Raw genomic sequence first — 15,427 nt, 5'->3', positions numbered from 1 at the left:
CAATGTTATCACTTTATATGTATGGAACCCTTGTGATATATACTATAACTTGGTTAAGATTATACTCCAATAATCTTCCATCAAAAAGTCATTTTTAACGCTTATTGTCTCTAAGTTGACTAGCCCGAATTTGCGGGCGTTACATTTTTCAAATTAAAAGTTAAATGGAGTAGGAAAAAATATTTAGTTTTATGTGTTGTAGGTTAGGAAAGATGGAAGAGAGAAAAGAGAAAAGAGAGATAAAAGTTAATTTGGAGTTGAAATAATAGTGAGTTGAATTTGGCGGGAAGGTATCGTTTAGAGGTGATAATGGGTCTACTTAAGTTGGGTTCGAGTTCAACCCATTTATTAATTGGGTTGAAGTTTTCAACCCAATCCAACTTGTTTATTTAAATGGATTAATATTTCCAACCCAACCCAACATTTTAGATAAACGAGTTGTCATCAGACTGTCATTTTTATGTAGTTCCAGACTCAACCTACTACATAAATTGATTAAACTTGGGTTAACCCATTTAAAAAAAAATACATTAACTAAATATTACACCAATTAAATTAGTTCCAAACATAAATAAAGTTTCAAAGTATGATAAATTAGTACAATCCTAATTCACGAACACATATAAATTGTTCAAATAACATTAAAAATATTTAATTTCGAAATGATTTTGAAGAGTGATTAATACTGTCGGTGCTAAGAAAAAGTAAGAGAAATAAGATTGGATTTTTTTTTAATATAAATAATAACACAACATTATAATTTATAAATTATTGCTTTGATTAAACATGATAATATTCAAGTACTTTTTAAATTAAATATATATTAAATTTTAATAGATTGGAGGGTGAATAATTTTTACTCAATCCAACCTATTATTTTATTTTATTTTAAACAACAAATATACTAAACTACTCCTAAGTTATTCCACCTATATCGAGTTCGAAACTTGAACATTAATACCGGATACCTCTGGGCTAGAAGCCCTTTGGGTTGATCAATTTAACTCAAATGAACTGAAAATCTCAATCTAACTCACTAATTTTGGATTGGGTTAACAGGTTGGATCGATTTTTGCAGGCTTTAGTTCCGTTCCTCGCCCTAATGTTTTAATTAGCACTTGTTCGTATTATTATAATTTAAAACATTCATATTGATAACTAACTATTACCAATGCTCTTATCATTTGGTGTGTAGATGATCGGTAAGTAACTCAATTTACTCGATCAAATATGATTATAGAACGTTTTTAAGGTAACATGTGATTGAAACATTGATTTTTTTTTCATCCTTTACTGATCATCGTTCACAAATGTTTCTAAAGGTTTTTCGTTTTTGGAATACTTTTTATAAAGAAAAGGTTAAAGAAAATGTAAACTTTTGAACGTGGCACCACAATAACAACCCAATATTCATATCTTTTCACCTTTGTGTGTATGTGCACATACAACCATCTTTATACTTATGCATGTATTGTGCCTGTAATCGATAGTATATGCCACTGGGTGGTGGGGTGGAAAGAATGATTCCCTAAGTTGACAACTGACAAATAGATTTCCTTAGGGTTTTTTTTTTTTTTTTTTTTTTTTTTGGTATGTGCATGTTATGTCGACAAATTGAGTCCCATAAATCAAGGGACATTAGGAAGAGTAAACTTTCCATAAAAGCCAAAACAATTTTACTTTTTTTTCGAATGCTTGATACGACTCATTCATAAATATTTCTTAGATACGAATCGGACATATATGACTCTTTTTTAAACAATATTGTTCTAAATCTAGTGATTATCGAGTGAGACGTGAAACACGCGTTTTTGTTAATTGGTATATGGAAGATAGTGATGGCCAAAAGGATGTTCCATTCACATTATAAACGTCCTTAAGTTCTTTTATTGACTTTTGGGGAAAACTAAAGGTAAAGATAAGCTTATAAGTTTAATCTTGCTCAATCAACTTTTAATTAACATGATATCTTTTGGAAATCAGTTCTAAAAGATCATGTTTAATTGGACAATGAAATACGGAGCCTTATTATCTAAAATAGAGTTCGACTTTGATAAGTGTATAATCTTTAAAATGGTTTTATAAAATAAAATGGACTAAATATACGATTATTTCACAGTTCACATACAATTTCCCTTTTTCATTGACCAAAGTTTTTAGATCTACAAAAAGCACTTATTTTATATTACATTTATTTACTTGATTTAGATCTCAAAAGTGCAACATATTGGGAGTGTAGATTGTAGAACATACTTTTAATCTTTCCATTAAAATCAAGATACATACATCCAAATTGGACACAAACGGGTGCATCGTGCACATGCTCACACCTACTTACACATGAGTTCAAAACAAAATGGTCACACATGGGTGTGATGATTATCACAAATGCACAAATAGTTAAATACCAGGTTCAAAAAGAAAAGGAAAAAAAAAAAAGATAATAAATAATAGGGAATACGATATGCTCAAATCATTAGGGTATTATTGACATGGAAGAATCTTGTGTTTTTAGCCACTAAGTATTTATGGCAACACATGCCTCTTGTCAGGCTCATTTGTGCACGAATTTGTTCCAATTACAAGAATATATGTCCTTTAAAAGTGTTATAATCATCATAAAATCCTAAAACCAAGTGCTAACTTGCTTAATTATTGTCTATTCCTACACATTAATGGAACCACTTTTTTAGCCGAAATGAATGACTTGTAGTCAGCTGATTATGAATGCAACAAATCAAATAGGTACACAAGTTATACACTATTCGTTAAATAAGAGCTAACATACAACTATTTCAACGAATTACACTGAGTCATAAACTATTTATTAAAAACGAGCATCATTCAACTATTTCAACGAGCATATCCCTTCTTTTTTTTTCCATGACAAATTCTTATCATGTGTTTTTCTTTTTCTAAATGCACAAAAGGACCACAAACTCTCAATTATTTGGCCATTAAAGTATATACATTATACACACTTTATGGGTGGCCCCTACGATATGAGAAACATCAAACTTGGTTGAGCTACAAAATTTATAAAGAAAGGTCCCTTGCATACTGTAACATTATTTTTGTTCTGCAAGTTTGATATCTTTAGTCTTAAAAAAAACGTTTTCTTGACTTTATATTAGATAGAAATCATACCTAAAATGTTAAGAAGCAAGATCACAACAAAGGAGAAAAGAAACACATAAACTTTCAATGGAAGAATAATGAAGTTGGTTAATAATATGATTACACTTAATAGTTTGTAAACTCTTATATTACACTAGAAATACCATTTGCATGCCCTTTTGATGGGGGTATAACAGTGTGTAGATTTTTGATCATCTTATTGAGTTTTTTTAATTTATCTTCATTACCCATCTCTAAATGTCTCTCTAAAACACGAAAACAAGTCTTACTTAAATGCCTACCTCTTTCAAGAATCTGTAAAGAGCATTCAAAAGCTTCTTCTACTCTTCCATGAGAACACAGGCTTCTCACAAGAACATCAACAGCATGACTATGTGGACAATACCCTTTATCAATTAAGTACCTCCAAAAACCCATGGCATCATCAACTTCATGATTTTTGCAGAAAAGTTTCATTAACATTACAACTGTTTCTGATTTGGGGACAAAGTTTCTACTGATCATCTTGTGATAAAGCTCTAGAACACCATCGATTCCAGTTGACTTCATCAATCCTGAGAACATTGTGTGAAATGTAATGTTGTCATGAAGAAGATTATTAGCTTCCATTTCATCCATCAATTTAGTTGCAGAGTTGATGTCACGTGATCTGATGAAAGCATTCATTAAGGCGTTGTAGACACCAGAATCTGGGAGTAGGTTTCTCTTAGGCATTTCATCGAACAGTTGTTGTGCATAGGTTGTGTTGTGAGCAATTCCTGCTCCATGGATCAAAGTGGTTAGTGTCTTTAACGTGGGCAAGCAGTTTGCTTGTTCCATTTCTTCAACAAGTTTTAACCCATCTAGAAACCGACCTCTTTTGCAGTAAGAATCAATTCTGATGTTGTAAGTTACAATGTTGGGCTTGAAACCTCTTCGAATCATCTCATGGTAGAAAAGCTCTACAGAAGTGACATCACCAGATTCTTTAAATCCAAGAAGCAAAATATTCATTGTTTTGGTGGTGGGGGAGAATCGGGAATATAGCTTGTTGAATACTGACTTCGCTTCCTTCATTTGCCTCTGTGTGCAGAATGCTCGAAGGAGAAGATTGAATTCATCTATACCAAATTGCTTGTGATCAGAAAGTTTATCCTCCAATTTCTGAAACGCTTCAAGGGTTTCTTCAAAAGATTGAAACTTTGCGATTCTTGATAACATGATGCTCATGGATTTGAGGGTAAGCAAGGAAGGGTGTGTTTTGTGAATTTCTTCTATCAACTCCCACGCCTTGTTGAAATTCCGCATTCGAGTTAATATATGAAGTGTTTTTTCAAATGCATCTGAACTGGGACAGAATTGGGAAAACTGGAGGGAGAATTTGAAGAATTCAAAGGCTTTAAGGCCATTAGAGTGCGATGCAAAGAGATGGCCAAGAACATTTTCCACAAAGGAAGTTGAAATAGTGGTTGAAGGGATAATTTGGGCAAGTTTTGGATGAATGGGTTGATCTGGAAAAGGATGGTCGTTGATGATTTTAGTAATTTTCTTGATTTCAAACTCCAAATCTGAAGAATAGAACCGGAAACCAATGGTGGCTGCTATTGTTAGCTGTTGAAGAAGTGGAACTTGAAGAAGTTGATTGCATCTTCCTAGGAAGAGCATAGTCTTAAACAAATTAAGAAACAATATCAGTCTCTATAGGTAGCATATACACTATTTGTTCATCTATTTTTAGCAATCAACTACTGCACAACAGGAACCCAAATGATATAGCCTGAAAAGATTGCAGATAGAAGCTACCAAAAACCCTAAATTAGGGCAAAGTTTTGCAGCTAACTAGCGTTGTAGAAATGCTCATAGAAAAACGAAATAAATTAGAACTTCAGTAAGGTGAAATGTAACGTTGTGTACATAAGTGCACATAACAGAATACTGTGATTGGAATCTCATGTTGTGCATAGAGTTTATATGCAACGCTTGGGTTTATTGAAGTAACAAATCTTGGAATTGATTTGTTCTAATTTGAAGCAGTTAATTAGTGGAGATTGTGTCATTCCTTATGAAGAGGCAAAAACACATGGGAGGGCGAAATTGATTAGAAAGGAGCTCAATCAACCAATTCCAGCGAGTCCACCATGAAGATTTAAGACATTTTGCCGATTGAGTGAGCAAGTACCTGAAATTTCACTTCGCAACTACGACGAATGCGTTACGTGGATTATGCAGCAATCTTCGGAGCTCTTTGTGTACTTGGTTTTCTTGTTATTTGGGGTTTAGGGTTTTAAAAAGTTTAGATACATATCACATGGACATGGAATGGAGAGATTGAAGTTAAAGCGCCTGAAGCCGAATGAAAATGTTTGCAAGACAAACCTCTATGTGTGTGTAAAATCACAAAAATGTTTTTTCAAAAATTATTATTTTCTTAAAACAAATTCAGGATTGCCTCTGCAGTACTTATCATTAACTAAATTTTTAAACCAAAGAGGCTTCTAGTCCAACGGTATTAGGTGGTGTCCTTCTTCATAGAGATGGTGTTAGTTTAGAAGAAGATTAGTATATTTGTATTTGCCGGTTCAAAAAAAAAAACTAAATTTTTAAAACCAAACAGCTAGCGATTGAGGGGTGCATGTTATCAATGTTCCAAAACAATGGCTAAGGAAATATAACAAACAGTTTTTATGTTTTATAAAACTCCAACATCCAACATTTAAAAACAGAAGAAACGAACTAATTGACATTTGTATTTACCTGGCCATGGTTTATTTTATTTCTAATTTGAAGTAAGGTCATTCCCTTATATGGTCGGACCTCTATATATCTATTACAAAATAACCTAATCAAACAATGAAATTAGGCATGAAAACAACAAAAAGGTGGCGTGCCCCCTAGTAAAGGAAGAAACAAAACAACAAACAGAAGAAACCATTCAAAGGGGAAAAAAGATACATGTACACAGTAAACAAAAACAAAAAACAGACATTACGAGTTTGCTGTTGTCAATGATAGGTCGATGTATATGGATTGTTGACCAAGTACCATGATCGAAAGTAATGTAAGCAAGTGTTGACGGTAGAAAGAAGCTGCAAAGGACCGGTGAAAAGGAAAACAGAGGATAGGAGGTTCAATAGAAAAACAATGTGTGTCCAACCCTATGTAGATACATGCATGTTAAACATAAAAATAAAAATTAAAAAAAAAAAAAAAAAACCACCTACTAAACAGTAAATTGGCGTTTTTTGAGCATATATAAAACCTCTAGAGTGGGTGTCAGTGTCACAAAGGAGGTTCATGATTGAGGTGACAATAACGATGACCGTGCACACCATCCCGATGGGTCGTAGTTGTGATGGATTGTGATCACCACAACATTCGACAACCACTTTGGTGGTGGACTTCTCTCAACATCTTCTTCTTCTCTTATGTTTCTCTTCTTCAATGTGGGTGGAGAGTACTCCGTTGGTGTATGGTAGTTCGTGGCGGTTGATCTGGAAGCTTTCCATGCCACTTGGTGTGGAGAATACTCTTGAAGACCTAATATATAATGTTTATCCAATTGTAATAGCATTACCTTTCAACTAATTTATTTTGAGCTTATTTACAATATGCTTTGGTTAGAAAACTCGAAAACATGTTTAGATTTCATTAATAGAACGAATTCTGAAATAGAACCGATTAGAGTTGTAAACGAATTAAGTTCAACGAACTTTTAATAAACCATTTAGTTGAAAGTTTGTTTATTTAATACATAAACTAACACAAACATTTTTTTGTTCGTTTAGTTAAAACGAAGGAACACCAAACAATGGTATCATTCGTTCATTTACATTTGCTTATGTTATATATATATATATATATATATATATATATATATATATATATATATATATATATATATATATATATAGAGAGAGAGAGAGAGAGAGAGAGATTTGTATTTAATCTTCAAAATTATTTGTCCAGATAAATAATGAACAAATTATAAGAATTTAAAAATAATAAAAATCAGTAAAAACAATATAAATGTAACTAAAACTCCACATACATATTGTTGTTTGCTAAATCCGATACACCAAAATGCTTATAAAATAGCCAAGTCAACATTTTAACGAGGCTACCCCTTCAATCTTGCATAGATGACTTTTTTAACATAGAATTTAAAAGTTTAAGAGATAGACTACACAAAAATGAGCAAGGACCAAACAACTAAAAACTCTATAGTTGGTTGGGTCGAGATCATTTTAACCTAAATCATAACAACTAAAATGTTACAAAGCAAGATCACAACAATGGAAGAATAACGAATTTGGTTAATAATAAGATTACACTTTATAGTTTGTAAACTCTATATTACACTAGAGATACCATTTGCATGCCCTTTTGATGGGGGTATAACAGTGTGTAGATTTTTTATCATCTTATTGAGTTTTTTTAATTTATCTTCATTACCCATCTCCAAAATGTCCCTCTAAAACACGAAAACAAGTCCTACTTAAATGCCTCCCTCTTTCAAGAATCTGTAAAGAGCATTCAAAAGCTTCTTCTACTCTTCCATGAGAACACAAGCTTCTCACAAGAACATCAACAGCATGACTGTGTGGACAATAGCCTTTATCAATTAAGTACCTCCAAAAACCCAAGGCATCATCAACTTCATGATTTTTGCAGAAAATATTCATTAACATTACAATCATTTCTGATTTAGGGACAAAGTTTCTACTGATCATCTTGTGATAAAGCTCTAGAACACCATCGATTCCAGTTGACTTCATCAATCCTGAGAACATTGTATGAAATGTAATGTTGTCATGAAGAAGATTATTAGCTTCCATTTCATCCATCAATTTAGTTGCAGAGTTGATGTCACGTGATCTGATGAAAGCATTCATTAAGGCGTTGTAGACACCAGAATCTGGGAGTAAGTTTGATAGATCCTTGTTGAACCTATCATATACCCCAGGCATTCTAACAGATTCACACGAACAAAACCTTTCGATAATACCAGAAAATTAAAGATAGATTTCCTTTCATTCGAGAGGAATGGTCTCTCCAAGAAGAACAAAGTTCTTTACAAATTAATTCTTAGCTACTGACTCTCTAAAACAAAGGACTATATATACTATCACTAGAGACTAGACAAAAGGGAATCACAGCCAGCATAATCAGGTGCTCTTCCCACTAACATAACAGCCAATAACAGCCATAATACCAAAAGGACCAAACTACCCCTACAGCCAAAAAGATAGCAGAATAACTCTACTAAAGCAAATCAACTAAAAGCAGTCTAGGATTAGTTGGGCTTATCAATATCGGCCGCCCAAACTTTCACCTTGTCCTCAAGGTGAAGGAAAGAAAGGGTCACGCTTGTCGTCTTGATCATGTGTAGTGGCAAGGAGGAGAGGTAAATCCAAAGCAACCAATCGTACAGGTATAACATTAGTGACCCGAGAAAAAAGACAAATAACCCCTCAAACTTCTTCCCGAGAGACTCTTGCTGCTGTTCATCATCCGTTTCTCTCAGCTTTACCCCATCTTTGGTTCTCTTTATGGTGTTCTTCATACCATCCGGATCATTCACCCACACATCTCTTTGCCTTGTAGCCCACACAATCATCTTAACAGCCATATCAGCGATCCTTAGTGTATCTTCATGGAAATAACTAGCAGACCATATCAGAAATCCCAGAGACTCCTCTAAGTGTGGGACATAAACACTCTTTGTCATCAGAATCAATAGCTCACAAGCTTGCATGGCTACAGTCTGTTCCTCTAATACCCCAATTCGTATACCAATATTCCTATTTTTGCCATCATAAATATCTCTAATATCAGCAGCAGACTTGTGGTGCAGTTCTGAGGTCTCTTGGTTCTCCACCAGCTTTGTGTAAGCTTCCGGTATGCCATTCTCAATGGTGTTCAAATCCTCCTGTATTTTGATTCCAACAAGCATACACCATTTTCCATGCACTATCGGAAACCAACAACATGGTTCAATTGTCTGAAATGCTTCATATGTTACCGCAAGCGAATAAGCATATCGAACTATTTTTTGTTTCTTCCCCCACCAGATAATAGTTCCAACATCTCTCACATAAAAAGTTTGTTCGTCAGACTTCAAATTGTCACCAAGTTTGGTCAGTATAGGCCACCGTTGATATTCCCGATGAATGTTCATCTTTGACTCGTGAATACCAGAGTATATTTTCGCAAAATATGTTGTAAAAACCCCACCATGATACCCAGTAGAGAAAGCAACAGTACCTTTTTCTCGGATTAAGGGGTCCTGATGTTTGGATGATGTTTTGGATGTCCCTAGTGTCACGATCGAGATTCTAGACTCTTCCAGAGTACTCAAGAAAATGGGAGAACTTACAAGTATAACACATTAGACCCTGGAACGTCCTAGATTTCTCTAGGACATCAAAGAATGATTTAGAACATTTCATGATACTTGTAAATATATGTAACTTGGTAGAATATTCTAGATTAGTCAAGAATATAGGACTAATGTAGTAATATCTAGAAACTTCCCGAGAGGGGGAAGGACAAGTATAAATAGGGAGGAGCTCATTTGCTCCAAACCATTGGAAGTTCTCTTGTATTCTCTTGTGCTCTCTAATAGAAGTCCTCTTTCGTTTCTAGAAACTTGGAAGCCTTTATTCTCTTGCTTTCTTAGTCGTTCATACATCCAAAGGAAGCGTCGTAGCCTGACTTAGTCGAAGTTACACTAAGTGGCACACGGTGATTGTGTTGTCCCGTGACACATGGTATCAGATCCAGGTTCGTACAAGCAACAGATCATGACCACGGAAGAAAGAAGTAGCGAAGTAGCAAACCTACCCCCTGTTGTCGAAGAAAGAGGAAGAAAGTCCAAGAAGAGGGACCAATCAATAGATGCCTTGGCAAGCTTAGAAAACAAGCTTACAAGGACGGAGATCAACGTCGGGGAGATCCTTGAATGGAAGGATATCGTCGATCAGTTCGTTGCGGAGATAAGTGACACGAGCGATGGATTGAAGGAGACCATCGGTGTCATCAAGGAAGAAGTCCTTGGACTTGTCAACACTTTGCAGAATGAGTTTCGCGAAAAGATAAGCGCTTTAGAAGATGAAGTGAAGCTATGCAAAGCAGCGATAGTCGGAGGATCTGTCACGAAGATGACGCCACACACAGAAGCACCTAAGCCCTCGAAATATGGAGGTAAGCGTGATCCTAAACTACTTGAAGAATTTTTCTGGTCCCTAGAATGTTATTTCAATGCCGTCGGAGTAAAGGAAGACAAATACAAAATAGACACGGCTGTTCTATACTTGAGTGAAAATGCGGCACTATGGTGGAGGCGGAAGCATGGTGACATTGAAAAGGGCTTGTATGTCATAGACACGTGGGACGAGTTTAAGAGACAACTCAAGAAACAATTATGTCCCCATAATGCTGAAGACGTGGCCATGAAGAAGCTACGAGGATTGAAACATGTCGGGTCTATTAAAGATTACGTGGTAGAATTTACCGCCTTGATGTTGGAGTTGCCCGATTTACAAGAAAAAGATAAGTTATTTTATTTCCAAGACGGACTACAATCTTGGGCTTATAACGAGCTCAAGAGGAGAAACGTCCAAGACGTGGACGAAGCTATAGCAGCAGCGGAAGACCTTATGGACTTCCGAAGAGATACCCCGGCTAGGAAACCTAGTGGGAGAGAAAGACCAACGACAAGGCCGTTACAAAAGGATGATAAACCCGCTGCAAGATCGTCAACCTTCAAAGGGAAGGCGATTGAAGTAGGTCCTCGAAAGGAAGTCAAGTGCCATTTATGTGACGGCCCTCATCTAATCAGAGATTGTCCCAAAAAGAAAAGTTTCAACGCGATGGTTTTCGAAGAAGAAAAGGAAGAAAGAGATGAGGCACAACTAGGCTCCATGCGACTCCTTAATTCGGTGGCAAAAGAAGACGGCCGCACGATGAAAGAAAAAGGACTCATGTTTGTGAAAGTTGACATAAACAACCAAGTCACTTAAGCCCTAATAGACACAGGTGTGTCCCATAATTTCCTTTCTAAAAACGAAGCTGAAAAGATGAACGTTCAATACACAAAAGAAATAGGCTGGTTGAAAGCTGTCAACTCTCCTTCCGAACCTATCCTTGGAGTCGCTTATGGAGTAATTGTCAAGATTGGAGGATAGAAGGGCCCTATCGATCTAACCGTAGTTCCCATGGATGATTATCACATGGTCTTGGGGATGGAGTTCTTTGACCAGGTACGCCCTTTCTCGTTCGAAGATCAAACCATGCGTATCACCAAAGATTCAACGATACACATCGTACCCGCGGAAAGAAGCAAAACAGAGTCCCGGATCTTATCAACCATACAACTCAACAAGGGACTAAAGAAGAGAGAGGTAACATACTTAGCTACATTAAAAGAAGAAACTGAACTCTCCAAGTCATAAGTTCCTAAAGAAATCAAGAAGGTACTTAAAAGAATTCAAAGACGTAATGCCACTAGAGTTGCCAAAGAAGTTACCACCAAGAAGGGAGGTAGATCACAAAATAGAGCTTGAACCCGAAGCCAAGCCACCAGCAATGTGTCCGTATAGAATGGCTCCACCGGAGTTGGAAGAACTAAGGCGACAGTTGAAAGAGTTATTGGACGTTGGGTTCATTAGACCTTCCAAAGCCCCGTTTGGTGCACCAATACTATTCCAAAAGAAACACGATGGTAGCTTGAGAATGTGCATCGACTATCAAGCACTAAATAAAGTGACGCTGAAGAACAAGTACCCCATACCCTTGGTCGCTGAACTGTTTGATCGACTAGTAAAGGCATGATGGTTTTTTAAGCTGGATTTGCGATCGGGATATTGGCAAGTGCGTATAGTAGCAGGAGACGAACCAAAGACAACGTGCGTAACGAGGTATGGCTCTTTTGAGTTTTTAGTAATGCCCTTTGGGTTAACCAACGCACCTGCCACATTTTGCACCTTGATGAATAAAATATTCCACCCGTTCTTGGACAAATTTGTGGTGGTATATTTGGACGATATCGTAGTGTACTCAGAGTCACTCGAAGAACACGTCGAACACCTACGATCGGTTTTCAAAGTACTTAAAGAAAACCAACTATATGTGAAAGTAGAGAAGTGTTCCTTCGCCCAAACTGAAGTATCGTTTCTAGGGCATAAAATTATGGGTGGAAAGATCCATATGGACAAAGACAAAGTACGTGCTATCAAAGAATGGGAGGCACCAAAGAACGTGTCAGAACTACGCTCGTTCCTAGGCATAATTAATTATTATCGAAGGTTTATACCCAGCTACTCGGCCAGAGCTACACCGGTGACGGAGCTCCTAAAGAAAAAAGCGACTTGGCAGTGGACGGAAAAGTGCCAAAAGACCTTCGATGACCTGAAGAACGTTGTCATGGAAGAACCAATCTTGAAGATACCAGATTATTCCAAAAAATTCCAGGTACAAACTAATGCTTCTGACTTTGCCATTGGAGGAGTATTAATACAGGACGACCACCCTGTGGCGTATGAAAGTCGAAAACTAAACGAGACAGAACGGAGATACCCGGTACACGACAAAGAAATGACAGCAACCGTACATTGCCTTCGAGTATGGAGACACTATTTGCTTGGGAGCCGATTCGTTATCCAAACCGACAATGTGGCGACTAGTTACTTCCAAAATCAGAAGAAGATAAGTCCTAAGCAAGCTCGATGGCAAGATTTCTTAGCAGAATTCGATTATGTCATGGAATATAAGCCGGGAAAAACCAATGTAATTGTGGATACCCTAAGTCGAAAGGCCGAACTAGTAACCCTCTCTCGAGTAACATGCAATTTTGCTGACCGGATCAAGGAAGGGCTAAATCACGATCCGTTAACAAAGAAATTAATGGAAATGGCAAGAGAAGGCAAGACCAGAAAATTTTGGGTCGAAGGCGGATTATTATTCACGGTCGGCAATCGAATGTATGTCCCAAGATGGAACAACTTGAAAAGAGAAATCCTAAAGGAATGTCATGATTCCAAATGGGCTGGACATCCAGGTACTCATCGTACGAAAGCAATTATAGAACGATCCTATTATTGGCCCAATATGCGAAGTGACGTAGACGCCTATGTAAGGACTTGCCTTATTTGTCAACAAGATAAGGTCGAACAGGCCAAACCGGCAGGATTATTGGAACCACTACCGATCCCTGAAAGACCATGGGAAAGCATATCGATGGATTTTATTTCAGCATTACCGAATTCTGAAGGGTGCGGATCAATAATGGTGATTGTAGATCGATTCTCCAAATATGGAACGTTTATTCCAGCCCCTCGGGATTGCACAGCTGAAGAAGTAGGGCGACTATTCTTCAAGCATGTCGTGAAGTATTGGGGACTTCCTCGAAGCATTATAAGTGATAGAGATCCCCGCTTTATAGGGAAGTTTTGGAGGGAGCTATTTAAGCTAATGGGATCAGAACTCCACTTTTCGACTAGTTTCCACCCTCAAACCGATGGCCAAACTGAACGGGTGAATCACTTGCTCGATATTTATTTGAGGCACTTTGTCAGTGCAAACCAACGGGATTGGGCCAAGCTAATTGATGTGGCCCAGTTTTCATATAACTTACAACAGAGTGAGGCTACGGTGAAGAGTCCTTTCGAGATTGTAACAGGCCAACAACCATTGACGCCCCAAGAGCTAACAAACGGTTACAAAGGATCAAGCCCACCTGCGTACAAGTTCGTCAAAGGATGGGACGAGGAACTCGACATAGCAAAGTCTTACTTACACAAGGCAGCCAAGCGAATGAAGAAATGGGCGGACGAGAAGAGGCAGCCAAGAGAGTTCATAGTAGGGGACGAGGTGATGGTAAAACTCCCACAAAGGATGTTCAAATCCACCCGAAAGGTACACAAAGGCTTAACACGAAGATACGAGGGGCCATACAAAGTTCTCGAAAAGGTTGGGACCCGATCATACAAGCTTGAATTACCATCCTACTTAAAGATCCATCCCGTATTCCATGTAAGTCTTCTCAAAACTTACAACCGCGATGAAGAAGATCCATCGAGGAGCAAATCACATCGAGCCCCAGTAGCAAACATGGTCTCATATGACAAGGAGGTGGATGAAATCCTAGCAGATAGAACAGTTCGTAAACGAGGCTTACCCAATTGGACAGAATATTATGTTCGATGGAAGGGACTACCCGATAGTGAGTACAGTTGGGAACGAGAACAAGATTTGTGGCAGTTCCGAAGCAAGATCGAGGAGTACATATCTAAGACTTGACGAGGTCGTCAAGAACTTAAGTGGGGGAGGGTGTCACGATCGAGATTCTAGACTCTTCCAGAGTACTCAAGAAAATGGGAGAACTTACAAGTATAACATATTAGACCCTGGAACGTCCTAGATTTCTCTAGGATATCAAAGAATGATTTAGAACATTTCATGATACTTGTAAATATATGTAACTTGGTAGAATATTCTAGATTAGTCAAGAATATAGGACTAATGTAGTAATATCTAGAAACTTCCCGAGAGGGGGAAGGACAAGTATAAATAGGGAGGAGCTCATTTGCTCCAAACCATTGGAAGTTCTCTTGTATTCTCTTGTGCTCTCTAATATAAGTCCTCTTTCGTTTGTAGAAACTTGGAAGCCTTTATTCTCTTGCTTTCTTAGTCGTTCATACATCCATAGGAAGCGTCGTAGCCTGACTTAGTCGAAGTTACACTAAGTGGCACACGGTGATTGTGTTGTCCCGTGACACTAGGGTTTTAAAGGCGAGATTAGGAGAAGCCAACGCCTCCAACATCAAAGCCGTGGGTTTCGTGGTTGGGTAAGAGGTGGCCGATTGGAGTTCGATATGCAGAAGAAAAACAAAGGTGTGAGATTGAAGAATCAGCGACAATTGTCTGGTTGATAGTGTGACGTGAAAATAACGCGGGTCTAATCTTTGTTTGACCTTCGTAGTCAAAATCATAGCTGATACAATTAAATTTGGGCTTAAATTAAAAACGTTACCCATTAAGTCCATAGTATGTTCAGCATTTTGTGAGCCCAAGGTGTTGATCGCAGCCCACTTATCTCTTTTAAGCCCATTTTTGCAAAACCCTAGAATCTCTTCCTTCTGTCTATCGACTAACGGAGCCGTCTTCTTACTGAAACGTCGTTGGTCCTCCGTTATCTGGAGAAGAGTCGATCGCTGCTCATACTGGTTCTTTCCCACCTGATCTCGCATTGAATCCATCGTTCCTTTCCCCGTTGGTTGAATTCCCAACAATGGTGGTGGCGGTGGCTGTG

General features: G+C 37.5%; 1 protein-coding gene across 1 annotated transcript; it reads right to left on the bottom strand.

Annotated features, from left to right (window-relative positions):
- Window positions 1-3,179: 3,179 nt before the first annotated feature.
- LOC111888177 (pentatricopeptide repeat-containing protein At3g61360) lies at window positions 3,180-5,507 on the bottom strand. Its single transcript, XM_023884307.3, has 2 exons — window positions 5,297-5,507; window positions 3,180-4,785 (listed from the first exon to the last, which is right to left on the bottom strand). Exon 2 carries the CDS (start codon window positions 4,780-4,782, stop codon window positions 3,262-3,264), a length of 1,521 nt encoding a protein of 506 aa, XP_023740075.1. The 5' UTR covers window positions 4,783-4,785; window positions 5,297-5,507; the 3' UTR covers window positions 3,180-3,261.
- Window positions 5,508-15,427: the final 9,920 nt, after the last annotated feature.

This window comes from Lactuca sativa, chromosome 9 (genome assembly GCF_002870075.4).
Source record: "Lactuca sativa cultivar Salinas chromosome 9, Lsat_Salinas_v11, whole genome shotgun sequence".
In the NCBI taxonomy this organism is placed as follows: domain Eukaryota; kingdom Viridiplantae; phylum Streptophyta; class Magnoliopsida; order Asterales; family Asteraceae; genus Lactuca; species Lactuca sativa.
The sequence above is the reverse complement of the archived record's forward strand: the minus strand, read 5'-3'. Positions and strand labels throughout refer to the sequence as shown.

What these genes read in the sequence shown, in the direction of transcription:
- LOC111888177 (XM_023884307.3), bottom strand. Translation starts at nt 4,782, where the DNA reads ATGCTCTTCCTAGGAAGATGCAATCAACTTCTTCAAGTTCCACTTCTT.